Consider the following 19,275-nt stretch of genomic DNA (forward strand, 5'->3'; position numbering starts at 1 on the left):
TCCCAGGAAGGCCTGCCTCATGGGCTGCCACTCTTGAAGTCGGTTTGCTTTGTCACGCAGGCAGTGGCCAAGCCTGGTCTCGGGCGCGGCGTCTGGCACGGTACGTGTTACCAGTGGGGCGCAGAGCCCGGCGGCCGTCTGGCGGGGCTCCCGGAGCAGGCTGAGTGGGCCTGCACGTGGGCGCGGGGCGGCTCGGCTCCGTGGGGCGGGCTGCCGAGTGGAGGCCCTCGGCCGGGGCTAGAGCTCACGCACTTCGGTGGTTTCCACGGTGAACGAGATGAGAGAGATGGGGCGGGGGAGGGCTTACCAGACAGAAGTCACTACCTTGCCCTGAATTTATAATTTTGTTGTTTTTCCCTATTTACGATTGTATTAGCCCAAGACTTGGGGAGCGAGTCTGAGCTTGTGGACTGGGGAGCACGGACCCGGCAGGACGGTTACCCGATGGGGGAAAAGAGCCCGGACTCATGTGTAGGGAGCACGGAAGCTCTCCCAAGGGGAGGCCGGCTTCTCGGGGGGAAGGGAAGGATGTGTTTGCCCCCTTGAGCAGCTGGGGCTCGGGGCGCGGGCATGAGTGGGGCCGCACGCAGGCTCAGCAACTAGGACAGGATGGCAGCGCCCGGCCTGTGTAAGTGGCTCTGTGAGTAAGCATTCGAATCGTCCTGGCCTACACTTGCTCTTTCTTTTCTTTTTGTTCTTCTTTTTTTAAAAGATTTTATTTATTTATTCAGGAGAGACACACACAGAGAGAGAGGCAGAGACACGGGCAGAGGGAGAGGCAGGCTCCATGCAGGGAGCCCGACGCGAGACTCGATCCCGGGACTCCAGGATCACACCCCTGGCCGAAGGCAGGGGCTAAACTGCTGAGCTACCCAAGGATCCCCTCATTCTTCTTTTTAAAATAGCCACTCTTCTCTTCTCCCAGGGCCTACTTTGTTCTCACTTCTCCTCTAGAATACTAAGGGCACACTACTTTTTATGGGGATACAGGTCCTAGTGAAACTTGAGGCTCTTGGAGCTGGGCTCCAAACCTGTGGACCCCCCCATGCTTGGCTTCCCCTGTGCTTTGTCCGGTCTAGGACAGCGTTGGTGCTTTGCTAGTGGATTGGGAAAGGAGTCAGTCGCTGCAGAGACTCTATTTGTGCCCAGATACCATTCCACCTCTGTGGAATTTGGGTGGTGGAACAGCTCTGAGATTTCATATTTTGGCAGAACTCAGGAACCATCCAGAACTGCTCCTGCCTCTCAGATCCTTGGGGCCAGCCTTAGTGGGAGTTGGTTCCTGAGATTCTTCCTGTCTAAGCTTGTGCCTCTGGGAGGATCTGAGTTGTACCCAAAGGCTCTCTAAAGTTAAAGGGTAGTAGAGGCGATAGGGGAGCTTCACCGATTCACAACAAAGCCTGGGGTGGGCAGGGTTTTGACCCAGAACAGGTAGCCTGGGTTTTGTTACCAGGTAACCATTTTGCCTTTGTAGGAGGTAAAAAGTTTGGGGAGTTTTCAGTGTTTTGGTTCTAAAGTTTTGTGAATATATTGAATAGATGACTCAATTCACTTGGCACCCACTTTTGACATCAGCCGTGTTATTTTCACTAGCATCCATCTGGCTCCTCCAGGCTCCTTCTGCCCGTGTGCCATCTCTGAGATCCTCAGGGGACTTCAGGTCTCCATCATCTTTCTTTCCCTAGGACTTAGGGTGCTGTAGAACTCTTCATCATGAACAAATGCATTGACTGTGTCCCAAATCCTGTACTTGAAACAACTCTTTGGCAATAGACACTCTGTTGACAAGGTAAAGGCTGTAGTAATGCAAATTTGATTCTGTTCAAACAAGGTGAGGTGTTGTTACCTGTACAGCCTCTGTGACACTGCTCTTTCTTGATTTCCTATGTTCCTCTGGTATTACTGAGCAAAGGGAGGTGTGTCCTCTGCGGACCTCTTCCCCTGTACACTGTCACTGATGTTTCCAAGGTTGTCTCCTTGGTCTTTTTCATGTCTCACTCTGCACATTCTTCCTGGGGCTGCTTTACTGTCAGAATCTGATGACTCCAGATCCACATCCCCATGTGGACTTTCCTGGACAGCTTGACTCCTGAGCATCTCCCATTGGACAGCGTACATGCGTCTCAGAGTCAGAACTGCCAAAGCTAAGCTCAGGAGTTCCAGTCCTGCTCTTCTGTTCCCCATCTGGCCCATCACTAAGGCATAAGACCAGGTCTTCTGCCTTGACGCTTCCTTCCATATCACCTTCTATGAAACAGGCAGCAAAGAGGAGGCCTGGAGGGTCCACCTGCCCAGATTTCTATGTTCATTTCTTTGCTCTTACTCTATTCTGAGTTCATTCGGGTCTTTCCACCTCACACCTGCAGTATTGCTGTGACTCTCTGACCCGTTTTTCTCCCAAGGTCTTGCCCTTTATCGATGCCCCTGTTATAGGACACCCTTCTCTCCCTCCTCCACTGCAGCCACGCTCAACACGTTTCCAGAAGGTGCTGGGATCTTCTTGTGCTTTGCCTTCACTCAGCTGCCTCCTGCTTCTGGAATCCTTTCTCCCCACTGCCCATGTTCATCATCAGCCTTAAAGGCAAATAGATACTTCCAAGATTTAAAGACTTCACTCAAGTGTTGCCTTTGTTATTAAGTCTTCTCTGGTCTTTTGCAGAAGTAACTTCCTCCCTGACTGTCCCACTGCATGGACTTCCTCACATCATCTGTGACACTTCACCTTCTCCAAAGCTAGAAGCTCACCTTGAGAGTAGTAACTGGTCTCATTCATCTTTGTATCCCTAGCACTGAACCTAGAAAGCAGCCAGTGCTCAAAAAAGTGAATGCCAAATGGATGAAAAGGTGCATCCATACTGAAAACATGGGCTGTTTTCTTTTGTGGATCCTGTTGGTCGGTCTCCCTTGAACACAGCGCACACAGCAGCCTGAGGAGGCAGCAGTGGAGGAGTGATGGTAGATTGCTTTTGGCTCAGGCACATATCTTGCTTCCCATGCGGTCAGCCTCCTGGTGACTGGACTGCTTCTGTGGTGTGATGTTTAGGGCCTGGGGAGGCGAACCCAAGTCTTCCCACCTGTCACCACTATCTGAAATTTTCCCAGGGATGTCTCATGCGTCTGTGATCCAAGCTAACTCACGCCAACCACAAGTGTGACTTGGATTCTCTGGTCCTTTTCTGGATGAGGGTTTTGGAAGAGGCAAAAGGAAGAAGAATTATAGCTCCAGAATTCTGTAGATCATTCAGATATCTCCTTTAGGTCTCCTCTTAGAATCAAGTGTCTGTGTAGTGGTTGGTTGTATTGGCATGGATCATGGACCAGCATTCCTATCCATGGGTTTTACCAACTTTCTAGGGCTTCCATAGCTTCTAAAGACCTAGAGACCTAGTGTCCTGGCCCCTATTATGCTTTATTAACATCTGTCTATGCCTGGTCAGCCTAGATCAGCTTGGACAGGTGCAAGATCAGTGACTTCTTGTTGTAGCTACTGGGATCAGAAACTATTTGATTTGACCAGGTTGAGGGGACAATCTACTAAATACAAGAATTAGGATGAAAACCCACATTATATTATGATAGAGGCTAGTCTTTCCATCTTTCTTGGATTTGTTAATTTGAGAGCCACTGGAAAGAATTGGGCTTAGCAGGCATGTATAGTTGTAGGCTGGAAAAGAAAAATAGAAGCTCTACTTACCTTTGATCTTCTTAACCCTTACTCTGGAAGTTAACAAAGATTTACTGTTCTTTGGGACTTTCAGTTTAGGATAAAATTGTGGTGGATGCCAGAAAAAGAAGAGTTAAGCTTTCAAATGAGCAAGTTATGGGTTGTCATAAGAGTCCATGCTGTTGCATCACTGGTTGTCCAAGATTTCCCTGGTGATTTTGCCCAAAATAAGGAAGTACTGATGCTGGTCACTGTTATTTGATTCTTGGTCTGAATAAATTCTTTAAGATCAGAGCTTAGTGAAATAGAGTTTGCACAGCAACAGGCAGAGTGACAAGGCATTTAAGTCACTGTCTTATTTTTTTTTTAAGACTTTATTTAACAGAGAGAGACACACACACACCACATGCTCACAAGCAGGGGGAAGGAGGGAGAAACAGACTCCCCACTGAGCAGGGAGCCTGATGTAGGGCTGGATGCCAGGACCCTGGGACCATGACCTGCACCGAAGACAGACCCTTCACTGACTGAGCCACCCAGGCACCCCCAAGTCATGTCTTGACTGGCTATTGGTCTCCTTTGATTGAAAGTCACAGGAGCCCTTGCTTCTTCCGTAGTGAGAGCTCAGACCTGTTTCAGAAGACCGAGCAGCTCCCTGAGTACCTTGTACCTTCCAGCGTCACTAAGGACCGCTCTTAATCTGAACCCTTAACCTAGTCATGATGGTTCTCTGCCAAGCACCAAACTCACTTTTATGTGTGTGTTTGTCACTTTTTATGCAGATTTCAGCAATGTCCCTGATGTCACAAGTGGCCTGAAAAGGAGTCAGACTGATGGCGCACTGGCCCGAGTTCCCCGTGAGGAGGACACAGCACAGACGCTCGGGGTAAGGTGCTCCTGATGGGGAGGACACAGGGCAGATGCTCGGGGTAAGGTACTGTCCCAGACCCACAATTAGGACCCGGCTGACAAGTGCGAGTCCCCTCCTTCACCTGAAGTGGGGAGAGAAGCTGGCGTTATTGGATCCCTCGGTCAACCTGCTGAAACAAACTGTTTTTTTTCCTTAATGGAAATAGTTTCCTTATTTATTTGAAGGAATTGTTAGGACAGTTTTTTTTTTTTTTTTTTTTTTTTTTTTTTTTTTTTTTTTTTTTTTTTTTTTGTTAGGACAGTTTTGACAAGGTAAGCTCAGGTGTTCTGAAAGGTAGGTTTAATGAGTCCATTTCTTTCCTGCCTTTTTTTTGTCTTTTTTTGCCCACAGATAAATTATTTTTGGAATGTTATCATTCTGTTGTAAGATATATAAAACATAAAGTTTGGTATTTTCACCATTTTTAAGTGCACACTGCAGTGGCGTTAAGTACATTCACGATCCTGTGCAACCATCACCGCTACCCATTTCAGGACCTGGTCATCAAGCCAAACAGAAACTGTTGTCCCCATTAGACCATGACTCCCCCCACCACCCTCCCCCACCTCACAACTGCCACTTACTTCTGTTTTACTTCCTGTGTCATTTGCCTGTTCTCGGTCCCTCATGTGTGTCCTTTTGTTTCTGGCTTATTTCACTCGGCGTAATGCTTCCAGAGTTCATCATGGCGTAGCGTGTGTCAGAACTTCGCTTCTTTTGAAGGCTGAGTAACATTGCACTGTCTGTGCTGCGTTTTGTCTACTTGTTCATCTGTTGAGGGACTTTTGGCTTGTTTCCACCATTTGCCTGTCGTGGGTGATGCTGCGGTGAAGATTGGTATACAAATAGCTGTTCGCATCCTTGTTTTCAGTTCTGTTGGATGTGCATCCAGGGGTGGGATTGCTAGGTCACATGGCCATTCTGTGTTTAGCTTTTTGAGGAGCAGCCCACCTGTTTTCCACAGAGCTGCACCATTGTACAGTCCCATCAATGATGTGTGAGGGTTCTGATTTCTCCGAAGCCCCGCCCCCACTTGTTACAGTCCACGCCTTTCCTACATTTTTAATTGTTCATTGAACATCCTTTCAGAAATGGTCTGATTGACGTGATCTGTTGTAATACACAGTACAGCTTTAGTTGGTTTTGACATTATAACTCTGTTTTCAATTCCTTGCTTTTGTCTCAAATATAAGAATGGAGATATAGAAGCTATGACAGGTGTTTGAAGACAACTTACAGTCTGTTGGGTTAGACTCCTGCTACCAGGGCTAGTCCCTTTGGGGAGCGGCCATGTGGCACACCCGTTGGTGATAGTCACTGTGAGAAGGGGATCAGGTTGGAGCCTGCCTACCGCAGAATGGGTTCTGTGCCACCCCCCACCACCACACAGCAATTTTCTCACCCATTCCTGATCCACCTCCTCCAAAATCTTTCTTCTCTTCCTTCTGATTCCTCATATGAAATGCTCAGCTGCCTGCACTGGTCTAGCTGTGCCCCCAGGATAGAGTGTCTTTTACTAAAACCAAAATTGTCCACATTTTTAGTCTTATGCCTTTGTTTGATCTCTGGTGGATTAGTACTTTGGGAGCCCGACATCACAGCTAATGGTGATTATTATTTTTTTAAGAAATGTGTCCTAGAGCATCAACAAGATGTGTTTTGATTGCTATTTCTTAAATTTTTGTAAAAAAAGTAAATATTTCTGAGACACTCTAGAAGCTAGGCTGTCTATTTAAGGTAAGTGTGCCCGAAGGGCACTGTAGCAGCTTGGGGAAAATCACTTAATGCCATGAGGGATAATGATTTCCTCTCTGCTGTCTCTTATTTGAGTTCCACATTAAAGTTCTTAAGAAGGAAATTAAATTATTTTTCCAGATTTTAACATTCAATAAAATAAATACACAAAAGTTACCATGTTAAGGCTATTCCCAATTGTCATTTAACAGTGTCTGACATGATGAAACAAAGCATTTAGCAAATGCACATTGGAATATCAGTTAGACTTTGAGGAGAGGAAGAAAGGCTGTAGTTGAGCTTGAAATTGGAGCTGGCTGAGCTGAGTTTTCATTGCTAAAAATGGTTAGAGGAGAAAACAAATAAATAAATACCAAAGAGGGGTGACTGGGTGGTGTAGTTGGCTGTGCTCGACTCTTGATTTCGTCTCATGTTGTGATCTCAGGGTGGTGAGAGTGAGCCCTGAATCGGGCTCCCTGCTGGGCTTGGGGTCTGCTTGACATTCTCTCTCCCTCCCTCTGCCCCTCTCTGCACTCACATGTGCTGGCTTTCTCTCAAATAAATCTTAAAAAAAAAAAATACCAAAGAACACAGAAGACAAAAATATTGAAAGAGAATATCATCGTGGTGAGCAGTGCTGTCAATCCCTCTCAAGTCCAGAGTAGTCGTCATCTGATCTTTTTCAAACCTGAATATCATCCGTCCATAATAATAGACTTCAGGACATTTCTTAATCTCCGTGAAGTGCCTGGCAGTTACTTAGTTCACACGTTCTTTGCTCCTTGAGAAAGAAGAATCGGTGACTATCAGACGTAATAATTGGGATGTATGTTAGTGAAAAGAAAGCTCTGAATATAAGAATTAAAAGATGGGGGTGCCTGGGTGGCTCAGTCGGTTAAGCATCTGACTTTTGATTTCAGCTCAGGTTGTGATCTCAGGGTTGTGAGATGGAGCCCCACTTTGGGCTCTGCACTGGGAGTAGAGCCTGCTTGAGATTCTCTCTCCCCCTCCTCTGCCCCTCTGCACCATGCTTGCTCATTCTTTTGCTCTTAAAAAAAAAAAAAAAAGAATTAAAAGACAGTTGTTCTGTATTATTATTTTCAGCCCCTTGGAAACATCAGGTTATACCTAAAAGCAGTCTTTTTCTGTTTTCCAGTGTGGTTTGATGGTGTGTGTCCCACTGTTAGGCATGGATCTTTCGGGCTTGCCCTGGCACTGCCCCCACGGTGCCCACAGGAGGTGGTCACTTCTCTGGAGAGAAGACCAGCCTCTGGCTACTGGGCTTCACACTCTGGCCCCTGTAGCCTCCTTAGGGGTCATTAACTTCTTTTCAGATTAGACCCTGGTTGAACCTGAGTTGTTTGGGATATTTTACTAATAATATTCTAGACTTTGAAATAAGGAATAATTTCCCTTGAAAATCAAATGCAGCCTGGCTTGATGAAGCACAGCTGTAAGTGGGGCTTTTGACAGCTCCGCAATTTCTGCAAATGGCTCATAATTGATTGCCTTCTTGCTCTTCAAGGGTGCCTATTACTGTCACAGCTCTTTGTGTGCCCCTGTCAACCTCTCCTGTGTGGGGGCTCTTTTTTTTTTTTTTTTCCACCCAGTATTGTTAGCAATTAGCTTGCACTATTGTAACAGTTTGGATTTTGAAAGGAATAAACAGTTTCTCTTTGGGCAAAGGGGTTGAAAGAGTTTCTGGGTTGTTCTGGGAACTTGAGGTGGGTTCAGCAGGCCCTGCAGAAATACAGTTTGCATTCCACTTTGCTGTCTCTGAGCTGACTCTGAAGATGTGGCACTCGGTGTCTCTGTCATCTCTGAGAGTGCCATGACCTGGTGCCTTCCCAGAGCCGGCAGGTTGGGCATGGGCTGGAAATCTAGAGGAAGGGGGTGAGCTTGCCCAACCACCGGCGCTGCCTCGGAGGAAGAGCTTGGTGGCGCTAGGACGTCCTTGCCAATGTGACTTGGAACAACAGTTTGGGATTTTTTTCATTGCCTGGAGATGAGAGTGAGAACGTGCATCTTACTCATTTCCCAACAGCCGACTGTAGATGTAATCCTTTCTCCCCGAGGGAGCAGGTTTCTTTGAACTTTTCCTTTCTCTGTACAGCATGTAAGTAAGTGAGGGCTTTGATCTCAGGGGTGTGGATGTTGATCCAAATGTAGGCATGCTTGCATGGTTTCCTTTTCTCTGTCTTGAAAGTTGATTTTACTCTGAAATGTCTTTAGATTGTTATGCAGATGAGAAGATATGCCTTTCTTTCCAGAAGGGATCCTGACTGTAATCGTTAAATGCTCTTTACAGCTAAGGATGCGAGAATTTCTTTTGGATTCTAGTTTCTCTGTGGCACTTTTCCTTTCTCGTTCCCACATTGCAAGGATTTTTCAATGGATCTCTGAAGTACTTTTGTCCTTTTGAAATGTATCAGAAAGCCCGGAAATTCCAAATACTTACTCTGTAAAAATCCGCTTGGAAGAGGAGTAATTGGAAGATGGTAAATAATTTTATGCTTTGTGAAATTTCTTTGGAGCATAGCACATGCTAGTATTGGACTTAATGCTGTAAAAGAAAATCCACAAAACTGAAACCATTTTCTGTGAGGTAAGCAGAATTTTTACTTTAGTTTTTCCTGATTAAATATTTTTTTCAGCTTTTTAGAAGAATTTTATATAATCACCTAGTGTAGCTTTGGCAGTGATTATTTTTACAGTTTGTAGGCGTTGTGTTGCTAGAACAGAGAGCATTGGGAGTCTGGAGATACACAGCATGACGACTGTGTGTTGTGCTCTTTGCAATTTAATAATGCTTAAGATCTATTTGCCCTTTCATTTGTGCAAGGTGGAAAAAAGGGACATGCGCTAATGGTTAGTTTTAGAACACAGCATGAACATAACGTGCATTTAGTATTTAATGCCGGGCTCACCCACTTATCTTAACCTTATGGGTTTTTTACATGAATTCCTTTTAAGAGCTTGCATATCTGAGAAGCCAAAGGAAAAGATTACTGGATATATTCTTGGTTTTCCAGCATTCTCATGTTGTACATCTTTCTTACTTATCTTTGAGTCTCCTGAATTATTTCAAGATCCGTCTGGTCATGAGATGTTTTGGTCAAAAAGTGAAATTAAGATACAATTTCTTTATAAATCGTGGTCTTTTGACATGGATGCTATTCAGTAGATTAACATGATCATGATGTCTTTGAAAGGGCTAAACATACCTATTTCTGAGCGCATGTCGTCTGACATAATCCCCACCATCTGACTGGAGAGGTAGCATCCTCCAAGCAGACCCATTGTCCCTGCAAATGACTTGAAGTCTGGCGTTCTCCAGGGTGAGATAGTCCTCTTTCACAGTGCATAAATCCGGCCGGGCAGAGGTATAATGGGAAGAACTCTCGGCCTGATGGTTGGAGACCTGGATCTGTATCCTGACTCACCAGGCTTTGCCAGTGCCTGACCTGGGGCAAGGTACCCGACCGTTCTAAGCCTCTGTCCTCACTGGTGAGTAAAAATAACAGTGCCGTGAGTCCCGCGTTGTGGAGAGGATTGTGCAGGATGACACACACACACACAGACACACACACACACACTCGTGAGGGGTTGGGAGGTTCAGAGGTCCTCCTGCCTGATGTGTCTCATGCACACAGAGCGTTCTGAATGCTTTCTTGTTCTGCGCATCTAACACCCCACATACCCCTCTTCGCTGCCCACCTAGTCGTCCTGAAGTTGGTATCAGGGGGTCAAATCCTGTTGAGCTGTCCCGGGGGACAAAAAAGAATTGGAAACGAAGGTCCTGGCAGTTGGGTCCTCTTAGCTCTTTGTCACCTGCCTGAAGACAAAGCCCACCCACCTTTGAGCTGGTTTTTCTTATAGAGTGCTGTGGATGGACGCCCTTTCCTAAAGGGCTGCTTCAAATGATTGAACAGGAGAGTATCTGTCCAGTGTGCCTTTCTCTTTAGCAGGAGTGGGCCTGTGAGTATCGAGTTGCTTACTGAAGCCTGAGCCCTCATCCGGCAGGAGGTCTTGCAGGCTCACGCCTTTTGGAAGAGAAGCGTCTCTGCAGGACATAGAGAGGCGCCGAGGCTACAGGCTGTAAAGGGTCAAGGCGAGCTGAGTTTTCGGCCCAGCTCTCACATGCACCGTTCTGCGTTTCTAACGCTGGACGTCCATGTGGCAGGCACGAGGTGGCAAGTTTGTGGATTTGTTGGAAGCAACTATGCTTAGTTTTCATGGGAGTCTAAGAGTCTGTTTGATCTCTTTAGAGCTGGAATTCTTTCTTTTTAATTACTGTTTTCCTAGCGCCAGGTGTTCGTGCTCTGCACCTGGTCTATCCTGATCTCTAGGGCTGATTTGTCAAGAAGATGTCAGCTCTTCGCTGGGTGTGTCAGGAAGGGACGTCGTTGCTGCGCCGTGAAGCATACAGGAGCCCTATCCTCTTTGTTGCCAAGGATCACTTGCGTACTCTGTTCAGCAGGGTTAGAGATGTCACCTGTAGAGTCAGATGAGAGGGAGACGGAGAGGCAAGGTGGGGGCAGGGAGAGAGAAAGAAAAAGGAGGAGAAAAGAAAAAAATTGCCAAATCTCGGTGCAGGGTCTGGGGAGGGCCGGCAGGGAGTGGAGGCAGTGGGTTGGCGTTGAGAGCCAGTAGCTACATGGCAAGCAGTTTGGGCAGGAAGAGCTTGTCCCAGGGAAGAGGACAACCAGTGGAGTTGACAAGAAGGCAGTGGGAAGACCTCTTGCTGGTGTCTTCTCTCCACTTGCCCTCCCAGCTGCCAGCCTACCAACGTGGTTGTGGGGCTGGGTCCTAGCGCGGCTCGTGCTGTCCCTGGGCCCGAGCAAACTGGAAAATGGGGAGTGGGCTGCTGCCGCTGCCAGAGCCAGAGAGACAGAAACTGCCAGTAACTTGGTGGTGCCTGATGAGCGCTCCGCTGTCTCGGCCTTTGCCAGGGAGGCTCTGGAAGCTCAGATGCTGGGGCTGCTTGTCGGCGAGACTTGCCTGGGGTATGGGGGCGGCGGGGGCCGTGCTTGCCTGCCCTGTGTCGGCGTAGAGTAGGCTTGTTCAGGCCGCACAGTGAGTGGAGCCGGGGAGCCTGGCCTGGAGGCCCGACTCTAGGGTATTCGCCAGGCCCTGGGGCTTGGCCCGGAGCCGGCCACGGTTCTCTTGCTCTCCTGTCCTCTCACCTGTGCACCGAGCACAACAGCACCCGACTCGGGAAGCCACCTGGGCACCGGGCACCGCGGCACTGACTCGGGGCCACTCGGGCCCGTCTTCCCCTTCCCTTGATAGCGTGGCTGGTTTCCCTTCCAGCCTCGTCCTCCCTCCCCATGTTTAGCCGCCCCCACCCCTCCGCGGCCCTTTGCTTCCTGCCTCCCCTGGCCCTTCCTCATTCTCCTCCACACTCCGCCTTTCCTGCTGGTTTTCCGGGAACAAGAAGGAGGTGTCACTGGGGCCCTCCTGGGGGTCCCACAGGAGGGAGGAAGGAGCAGGACGCGGTCGGAGGCCCCGCTGGCACCGGGGCGCGAGGCGGCGGGCGGGCGGTGGAGGCAGCCGAGGGCTGTGATTGCCCCCGTCCCCACCCGTCCCCACCCGTCCCCACACCGGCAGGCCCACAGCAAGGCGCCTCGAGACGCCCGACCCGGCCACTGAGGCCTCACCCCGCGGAGCAGGGGTGCGCCACGGCGGCCGCTCCGGGCACGGAGACTTGCTTGCCACCTTCATTTCTGCTCCTCGTCCTGTCCTGGGAAACGGCAGGGGCCGTGCCTTTGCTCCCACCGCCCTGGGGGGAGACTGGAGGAGGGGGGCGAGCAGGGCCCACGCTCTCGGAGCAGCCAGCTGCGCTCCTGGGGACCGTCCTGTCGCCTGGCCTGCCCGGGCACGTCCCGGCGGGGGGGCGGGGGGGGGGTGGCGGGCGGCGAGTTGCCCGTGGTCTGTGTTGGTCGCAGGGTGGGCCGTAGGCTTTTGGATGTGGTCGTGGAGGAGAGGTTCATTCTTTCATCTTCACCCCCGTCCTCCATGGTGTTCAGCCCTCTGTTTCTCCATATTTTTTTTCTTTCTAGGCTTCCTGGATTGGGGACAGAATAATCTCCCCTTTTGGAGGAGAAGAAGGCGGGGAGTCTGAGTGGGGAGTCTCAGGCCAGACCCTGCCTTCAGTAAACACTGCCTGCAGGCTTGTGCATATTCTTGGGGGAAGCCTCCTAGATGTGGGGTCAGTGGGGAAGAACAAGTGGGGGGTTTGGCCCAGTCTTACGCTGAAATCCTTTGTCCTTGAGGAGCCGTCAGACTTCTACATCTGCGCACCGAGGGGTAGGTCTGCCAGTTGTGGAGGGCTGACTGGGTGCTGCTCTGACACTTGTCCTGGCCTCTGCCCCAGCACCTGATCTGAAGCAGTCTTTTACCTGACGGAGCCTTTTCTCCTCATGAATACAGAGAGTTGCTTAAAAATAGATTCTAGAAGAATCCAATTAGAATTAACCCTGGTTATTTATTTACCTTCACACAGTGATTGAAGTTAAAACCTGTAAGATTTATGAGCTTTAAGGTAAATGAGCAGTGAAGGTGAGGATGGGTAGGTGCTTTATTCCTGTGTCTTCTCTAGTCTTTTATTCTCTTACCTGGTTGAGAACAATTACTTGGAGCAGACCATTGAGCATCTGATGGAAGCGATGGGCCCTCAGGAAATTGCTCATGTACGTGAGAGGTATTACCTGCAATTCTGGGGGGTTTGCTCATCTTACGACATTTATCCACAGATTTCCTCCTTAGGGATCTGTGAGCTCTAGGTTCATAATTCTCACATTGAGTAGACACCTGTATAGTCTAGCTTTTGTGTTGACTGTTAGTAACATTACAGACTTCATTATCAGGTACTTACAGAATGAAAAGCACTGTGTTTCTTTTCCTTTCCTTTCCTTTTTAAAAAGTTTTTTTAAATTTTTAATTTTATTTTTTTAATTTTTTATTAGAGTTCAATTTGCCAACATACAGCATAACACCCAGTGCTCATCCCATCAAGTGCCCCACTCAGTGCCTATCACCCAGTCACCCCTACCCCCCGCCCACCTCCCTTTCCACCACCCCTTGTTTTTTTGACCCTGAGATCAAGACCTGAGCTGAGATCGAGTCAAATGCTTAACTAGTGGAGCCATCCAGGCACCCCTAATCCTATGTTTCTTTAGCCAAGTGACATTTTGAACTTTGTCTTTATCTTTAGGTCTGATTGGTGGGGTAGGCTTGGCAATATTAAGGCCTTATTATTTTAAAGTCCTTAGAGACATTGAAGGACATTACATATTAAGACCCCCACCCCAGATGGCAAAAACCGTTAGGTTGAGACCAAGGAGAATATTGATGGTGGTGGTTAGAGATCCCTACATTTTTGGACACCAAGTATAGCATTATGCACTGGTGTTCTAGCATTTTCAGTTTTATTTTCTGTAATTAGTGGAAAGAAAATGTGATTTCTGAGGAGGCAGGGCATAAATTCAGGTCTTGACCTCAAACCAACATTTTGTAGAGGTCCCTTTAGTAATGTCAACAGCTGTCTGTGGGACCAGAGCGGTGGTTGTATGCCCAGTTAAGGGGATGAGTAGGGAGCAGGTGATCCCCTGGTTTCCCTGGGACCACTGCGGGAACTTTACCCTGGCCCCTGTCATGTCAACAAGCTACTGAGGGCTCTGCTGCTCACTCCTTTCCAATACCAGCTACAGTTATGATCTAATTTTGACTGGCCTCTCTTGGGGCACCATGAATCTTATCTGTCTTACTTTCAATATTTACCAAGAATGGGGGTTGGTGTAGGGTCAGCTCTGTTCATTCATTGGGCCCTCCCCCACAAAGGCACTCCCAGATGTTAGCCACTGGCAAGAGGCCTGAGACAGTGATGCCCATGCCTTCGTTAACGATCTTGTGTGTGAGAGATTGGAGTCCTGTGAGGACTTCGCTTGTGCTGCATGAGTACAGATGTATCTGAGCTTCAGTGCGTTCTCTTCATGCCTGTAGATTCTCACCTTTTAATAATGTCCTAGTCCCACATGGTAGCTGCTTTCACTTGAAAAGTTCTGAGAAGTTGTTGTGAGTCATTATGCCATTTCCTCTGTAGTTTCCAGCTGACTTAGTGCCCCTGGGGTGGGGGCCAGGCGCCAAGGGAGCAGGGGTTTGGAGACCCCGCAGGGAACACTGCGCCCCTTCCAGGACTGGCCTCTAACTCCCCTGGGGGAAAGGTTGGATTATTAGTTTCATCAATGGATCAGTCTTCTGCTGTTCTGGATAATAACAAGAAGGACCAGGCAACAACAAAATCTATTTTCACTAATAAGGGAGACAGGAGGAAACTGAAGGCAGGGTTTTGAAGACACCCCGGTTCTGTCTTTTCTCCTTTCCATTCTTGTTTGTTGTCACGCCTCCCTATCCCTTCTTTTGTTTGTTCAGCCTCCAGGCATCCCTCCTCCTCTGTGACTCACCTTCTTCCTTCACACTCTCTGACTCTTTGCTGCCACCTAAGTTCTCTTGTGTTTTCAGAAAACAGACGTCAGATGAGGAAGCTCCTAGATGTGCAATTGCTCAGACAGTTCTGGCTTCGCATTGCACGGGCCTGGGGCTCCTTAAGTGTGGTGTCACTTGAGTCCTGCCACCTTTCTATCTCTCAAGGTGCTTGGAGAGTTGGCTTTGGAATGTTCTAGAATCCAGGACCTTCATGGTTCATTCAGCCACGACATAAAGGATGATCAGATGAGAAGACTGGCCTGGGTGGCATCAGCCTGCTGTTCCAGGCCCCAGGATGGGGCAGGGCATCTGCGCTCTCTTCTCAGTTGCCTGGTGAAGGCTTGAACATGGTGGTCTTGTAGATAGAGTTCCCACGATGGAAAGACGATTATCAAACCATTAATCTCAGGTGAGATTTAAAATCAGCTGTGTCTGAGGCTCTAAAATTTTTTTTAAAAATTTACATTCTGTTGTGGTCATGTTGTCTCTGATATCTTTCCTGCCTGTTTTGCTTTCCTGCCTGTCTGTGTATGCCGTCCTAGGCTGTCAGCTGTGCTCCACGTTCCTGGGGAAACATGGCTTTGGCTACTATGGATTTATTGACTTGGATTTTCTAGAAGATTAATCAAATTGCCTGACCTTATCAGAAATAATTGTCGTTCTAGTTTAAATTTTATTACCTCATTTCTATTTAGTCGGTGCTGGATTTTAGAGATTGGTGGTAAAGTCTCAGATAAATGTGTGTGAGGCAGAAATTGTTCCATTTGAGATAATTAATTTGAGACCCTGTCAATAAGATGCAATCCAGAGTAATGTAACAAACTTGATTGTAACACTGCCTAAATGGGGCGCCTGGGTGGCTCAGTTAGTTAAGCCATCTGACTCTTGGTTTTGGCTCAGGTCATGATCTCAGGGTCGTGAGATCAAGCCCTGTGTGGGACTCTGCTCTCAGCATGAAGTCTGCTTGGGACTCTTTCTCTGTCTGCCTCTCTCTCTCTCAAATAAATACATAAATCTTAAAAAAACAAAACAAAACACTGCTTAAATCTAGCAAAAAGAATTTAACTACAGCTAAGAGTAAAGGGGCCTGCAGGTCATATCTGTGCTCACTCAAGAGAACTAGCACTTGGCAATATCCATGCCTAAGAAAGGTGGTCAGGACATTAATAAGTAATTTATATTTCATATTTTTATGATTTTTTTCTTCCCAAAGCTACGGTTTTTTGGAAACCAGATTCCAAGTACTATTTTCAGGCAAATACTGGAACTGACAGTCTAGGACTTTTTAAGCCCAAAGGGGATGTGGATTTCAGACAAGTCCTAGAACTTCGACCTTCTCTCCTACGCCCACACCATTCTCCATAAGTGACTGAGGGCCATCCTTGACCATGCAGAAGTCAGTGTAGTTGTCAGAGGGTCACAAGGGAAGGGTACTGGCCTCCAGAGTAGGTAAAGAGAGGTCCTCTCCTCCTGCAGCTCCAGTGAGGTCATGTGATGCTGTCCTCGTAGCCACCTTGGTTTGTGGTGCAGCAAGAGATCATAGATGGTGAAGCTGAAATGCTCAGGAAAGTGTTTTAAGAATTCAGAATTGTCTGCATCAAATTTGGGCAGGGAAATAGCCCCCTTCAATTCCAAAGTTAGAGCACATACTCTCATCTGCCTGCCCCAGAAAGTAACCATGGCTTGGTTTCTTCTGGAGAATGTTACAGGGCAGCGGCAAGCATGCTGGCTGTTTTGCGCCTCCTTCATGGGTGGCTAGGTGTTGCTGTCACTTGGGGTTGACTCTGATTGTCTCCATGGCCAGGGCTATCCCAAACAGCATATTTGCAGTTTATATTTGGAGAGAGTGGGATATATAAAAGATAAGATTCACAAGAAGGATTTCATGCCTTGCTGTACTAAGAGGGAAAAGAAAGTAGATGTTTGTCTCTGAATTTGCTGTTGCTAGGACAGGCAGGGAGTGGAAAGACAGCAGGACCCAACAGGACCTGATTGCTGGAGCCTCTCACTCCCTGGTTGGTGAGTTTTCGGAAAGTTGCCTCAACCCTTGAATCCTTCCATCCTTATTAAAAAGAATCGGACTGTATTTCCATGACAGTTTCAAGGAGGTGAAATTAAAAAAAATTCCATGTGTGAGAAACAGCTTTGTGAACTGCAAGGGGCACCCAGCCAGGGTGGAGGAGGTGGGGGGCTCGTGTAGGATCTATTAGTCTGTGTGGCTGGGAAACCCCCTGCAACCCTCCACACACACCCTCGTGGACAAGAGGACTCTGCAAGAGGCGGCCAACCCAAGGCTTGTGTTCCAAAAGACAGACCAGGACAACTGGGGGACGTAGTTCTAAGGCAGTCTGGAAGCTTTGATGCTCAAGGAGTACCACCATCAAGGACCTGAAATAGGCGCAACTGAATTACAGCTTCCTGAGCATCTGAGAACTGCTCGCAGAGCTGAGTGCTTGGTCTGCAGCCAGGAACCAGGTGCTACCCTACTTTTTGTTTTTCTAGGTAAGGCAACAAGGAAACCCATGTAGATGGCAACTATAGAAAGAAAATATACTTCTTAGGGAACCCCAGGAAAGGGGAGAAGACTCAGCTGGAGGACAGTCTGGACTTGGGTTGCTGGGCAGAGCTGTCCTAGGCAGAGTTGGACACAGCCAAGAGTATGGGATTGCCCCCTTTCAGGGTTCAGCTGTTTGGTCCCATCTTTTATTTATCATACAGATTTGACTTGCCTGAAAAATTGGTGGTGGACAGATTGATCAGAGCTCTAGTTGGTCAAGAAATATGATTACAGTTGACATTTATATTCATGCATTGTTTTCCTTCAAATACAGTGACAAAGATAGGAAAAGATCTCAACTCCGTAAATCCTCAGAATATGTGACACTTAAAGACCTTTCCGGAAAAAAACTGCTTCAGTAAGCTATTATCAGTTGCCAAGAATAGTCAGAGGCCTAACTCTTGAATAGAAATGTTGTATTTGGGAAAACTGGCAATAAACACGGAAACCAACTAGAATGTTCAGTGAAGACATTAACTGCTAAAGGAAGAGTTACAGTAAATACACAAGTTTCAACTACTTTATTTGATTGCCAGAATGAAAGTGGGCTATGAGAGAATACTGTAGGAAGAGAACAGAAGTGGAGCTGAGCCCAGAAATCAGTACTTCTGGATGGAAAAGTGGCTGAGAGTAGTGTTGATAGGAAAGAAAAGTCATAGTTAAGTATGTGTTTTACAAAAAAAAAAAAAAAAAAAATTCAGTTGAAAGATATTGGCTTAGAGACCAGTATCTTTAACGAGATAAAGATATTTAGAATGGATGTTAAGTGATACAAAGTAATCATAGAATTTAAATTCAGTTCTAAATGCCCCAAGTCACAGGACAAATAGAATCATCTCAGCCATCAAAAAGCAACACAAAATAAAGCAAAAACCAGTAGGAGAATTGGAGTCATTTTTCTGGGCCTGGATCGGAGCCAGTTGAGCATGCAGGTGTTTTTGTTTCATTTTGGACACAGTTAAAAGCATAGGACATAAAAGGGTTTATATCTTCTGTGAATTAAGATGCCATCTGTAGTCTCAAGAAAAATAACACAGAAGTCATCTCTTAAATTTCCACTTTGCTCACTAAAAGTTTTCAGAATAGAGTCTTATAGATTATGTTGAGTTTTATATTAAGGCTAATTTCAAGAGAAGAATCTCTTGATTCTTTGGCAAACTTATCCTGCGAAGGGACAGTAAATGTTTTACGCTCTGGCAAGCATTCAGCTCTGCATTTCAGGGTAGACTCAGCCAGAGACAACAGGCAGGTGAATGAGCACGGCCAAGTGCTAATAAAATCTGATCTACAGCAACAGATGGAGGGTTTGGTTGGCTCAGAGGCCTGAGTTGGCCGACCCTTGCTCTGATGATCCACCCTTGCCGCTTCCTGTTTCAGAGTGGGGTCGTTGAAGTCTCATACCATAGGCCGCAGATTTTTGCATTCAGAAGTCAAGGAGAACTTGTGGCCCACATGCATCTCTCTCTTGATGAGCAGGTTTAGCCGTCCCTCCGAAGGAAGCCACAGCTTGCTTTCTGGGTGAAAACGGGAAAGCAAAGATCGAGTACCCAGCCCAGGCAATATGGGATTGGATGAGGCATTCTGTGTAAACTACGTGAGAGTGATCTTGAAACACCCAGGATTTTCTGCGAAGGAAGTGTCCAGTGGTGTAGAAATGCTGCCCTAGCCCTTGAGACATCCTTGGCAGAGACAGTGCGTCTTACTCCTTTCTGAGTTCTGACCCGACTTTAGTTAAATCAGGAAGCCGAGCAGAAGGCAGGCGGCAGGCCCTATTCACAGGGGCTCTGGATCAGCTGCTCCCTCCCCAGGAGCTGACTCTGGCCCTGGGAGCCCCAGCGTCTCTAGGGGATGCCGCTCGCCTCTGGGCACACAGCTCGGGCCTGTCCTCACAGCGGTGCCACCCGAGCTCTGAGTGTTTACTCC

The 19,275-nt window shown here is 47.5% G+C and overlaps 1 protein-coding gene across 9 annotated transcripts in view; it reads left to right on the top strand.

Moving 5' to 3' along the window:
* Nucleotides 1–19,275, top strand: part of TIAM2 (TIAM Rac1 associated GEF 2) — a 122,003-nt gene that overhangs the window by 79,154 nt on the left and 23,574 nt on the right. For 4 of the 9 annotated variants that reach the window (XM_038526405.1, XM_038526396.1, XM_038526397.1 and 1 more), the window contains one exon: nucleotides 4,447–4,550. In XM_038526405.1, coding sequence (XP_038382333.1) covers nucleotides 4,447–4,550 — 104 coding nt within the window. Of the gene's footprint in view, nucleotides 1–4,446; nucleotides 4,551–8,268; nucleotides 8,429–8,616; nucleotides 8,914–9,668; nucleotides 9,816–14,977; nucleotides 15,205–19,275 lie in introns of those variants that run through there. The other 5 variants (XM_038526399.1, XM_038526403.1, XM_038526401.1 and 2 more) reach the window with 5 other exon arrangements.

The sequence above is a fragment of the Canis lupus genome, chromosome 1 (genome assembly GCF_011100685.1).
Source record: "Canis lupus familiaris isolate Mischka breed German Shepherd chromosome 1, alternate assembly UU_Cfam_GSD_1.0, whole genome shotgun sequence".
NCBI classification, from domain to species: Eukaryota; Metazoa; Chordata; class Mammalia; order Carnivora; family Canidae; genus Canis; species Canis lupus.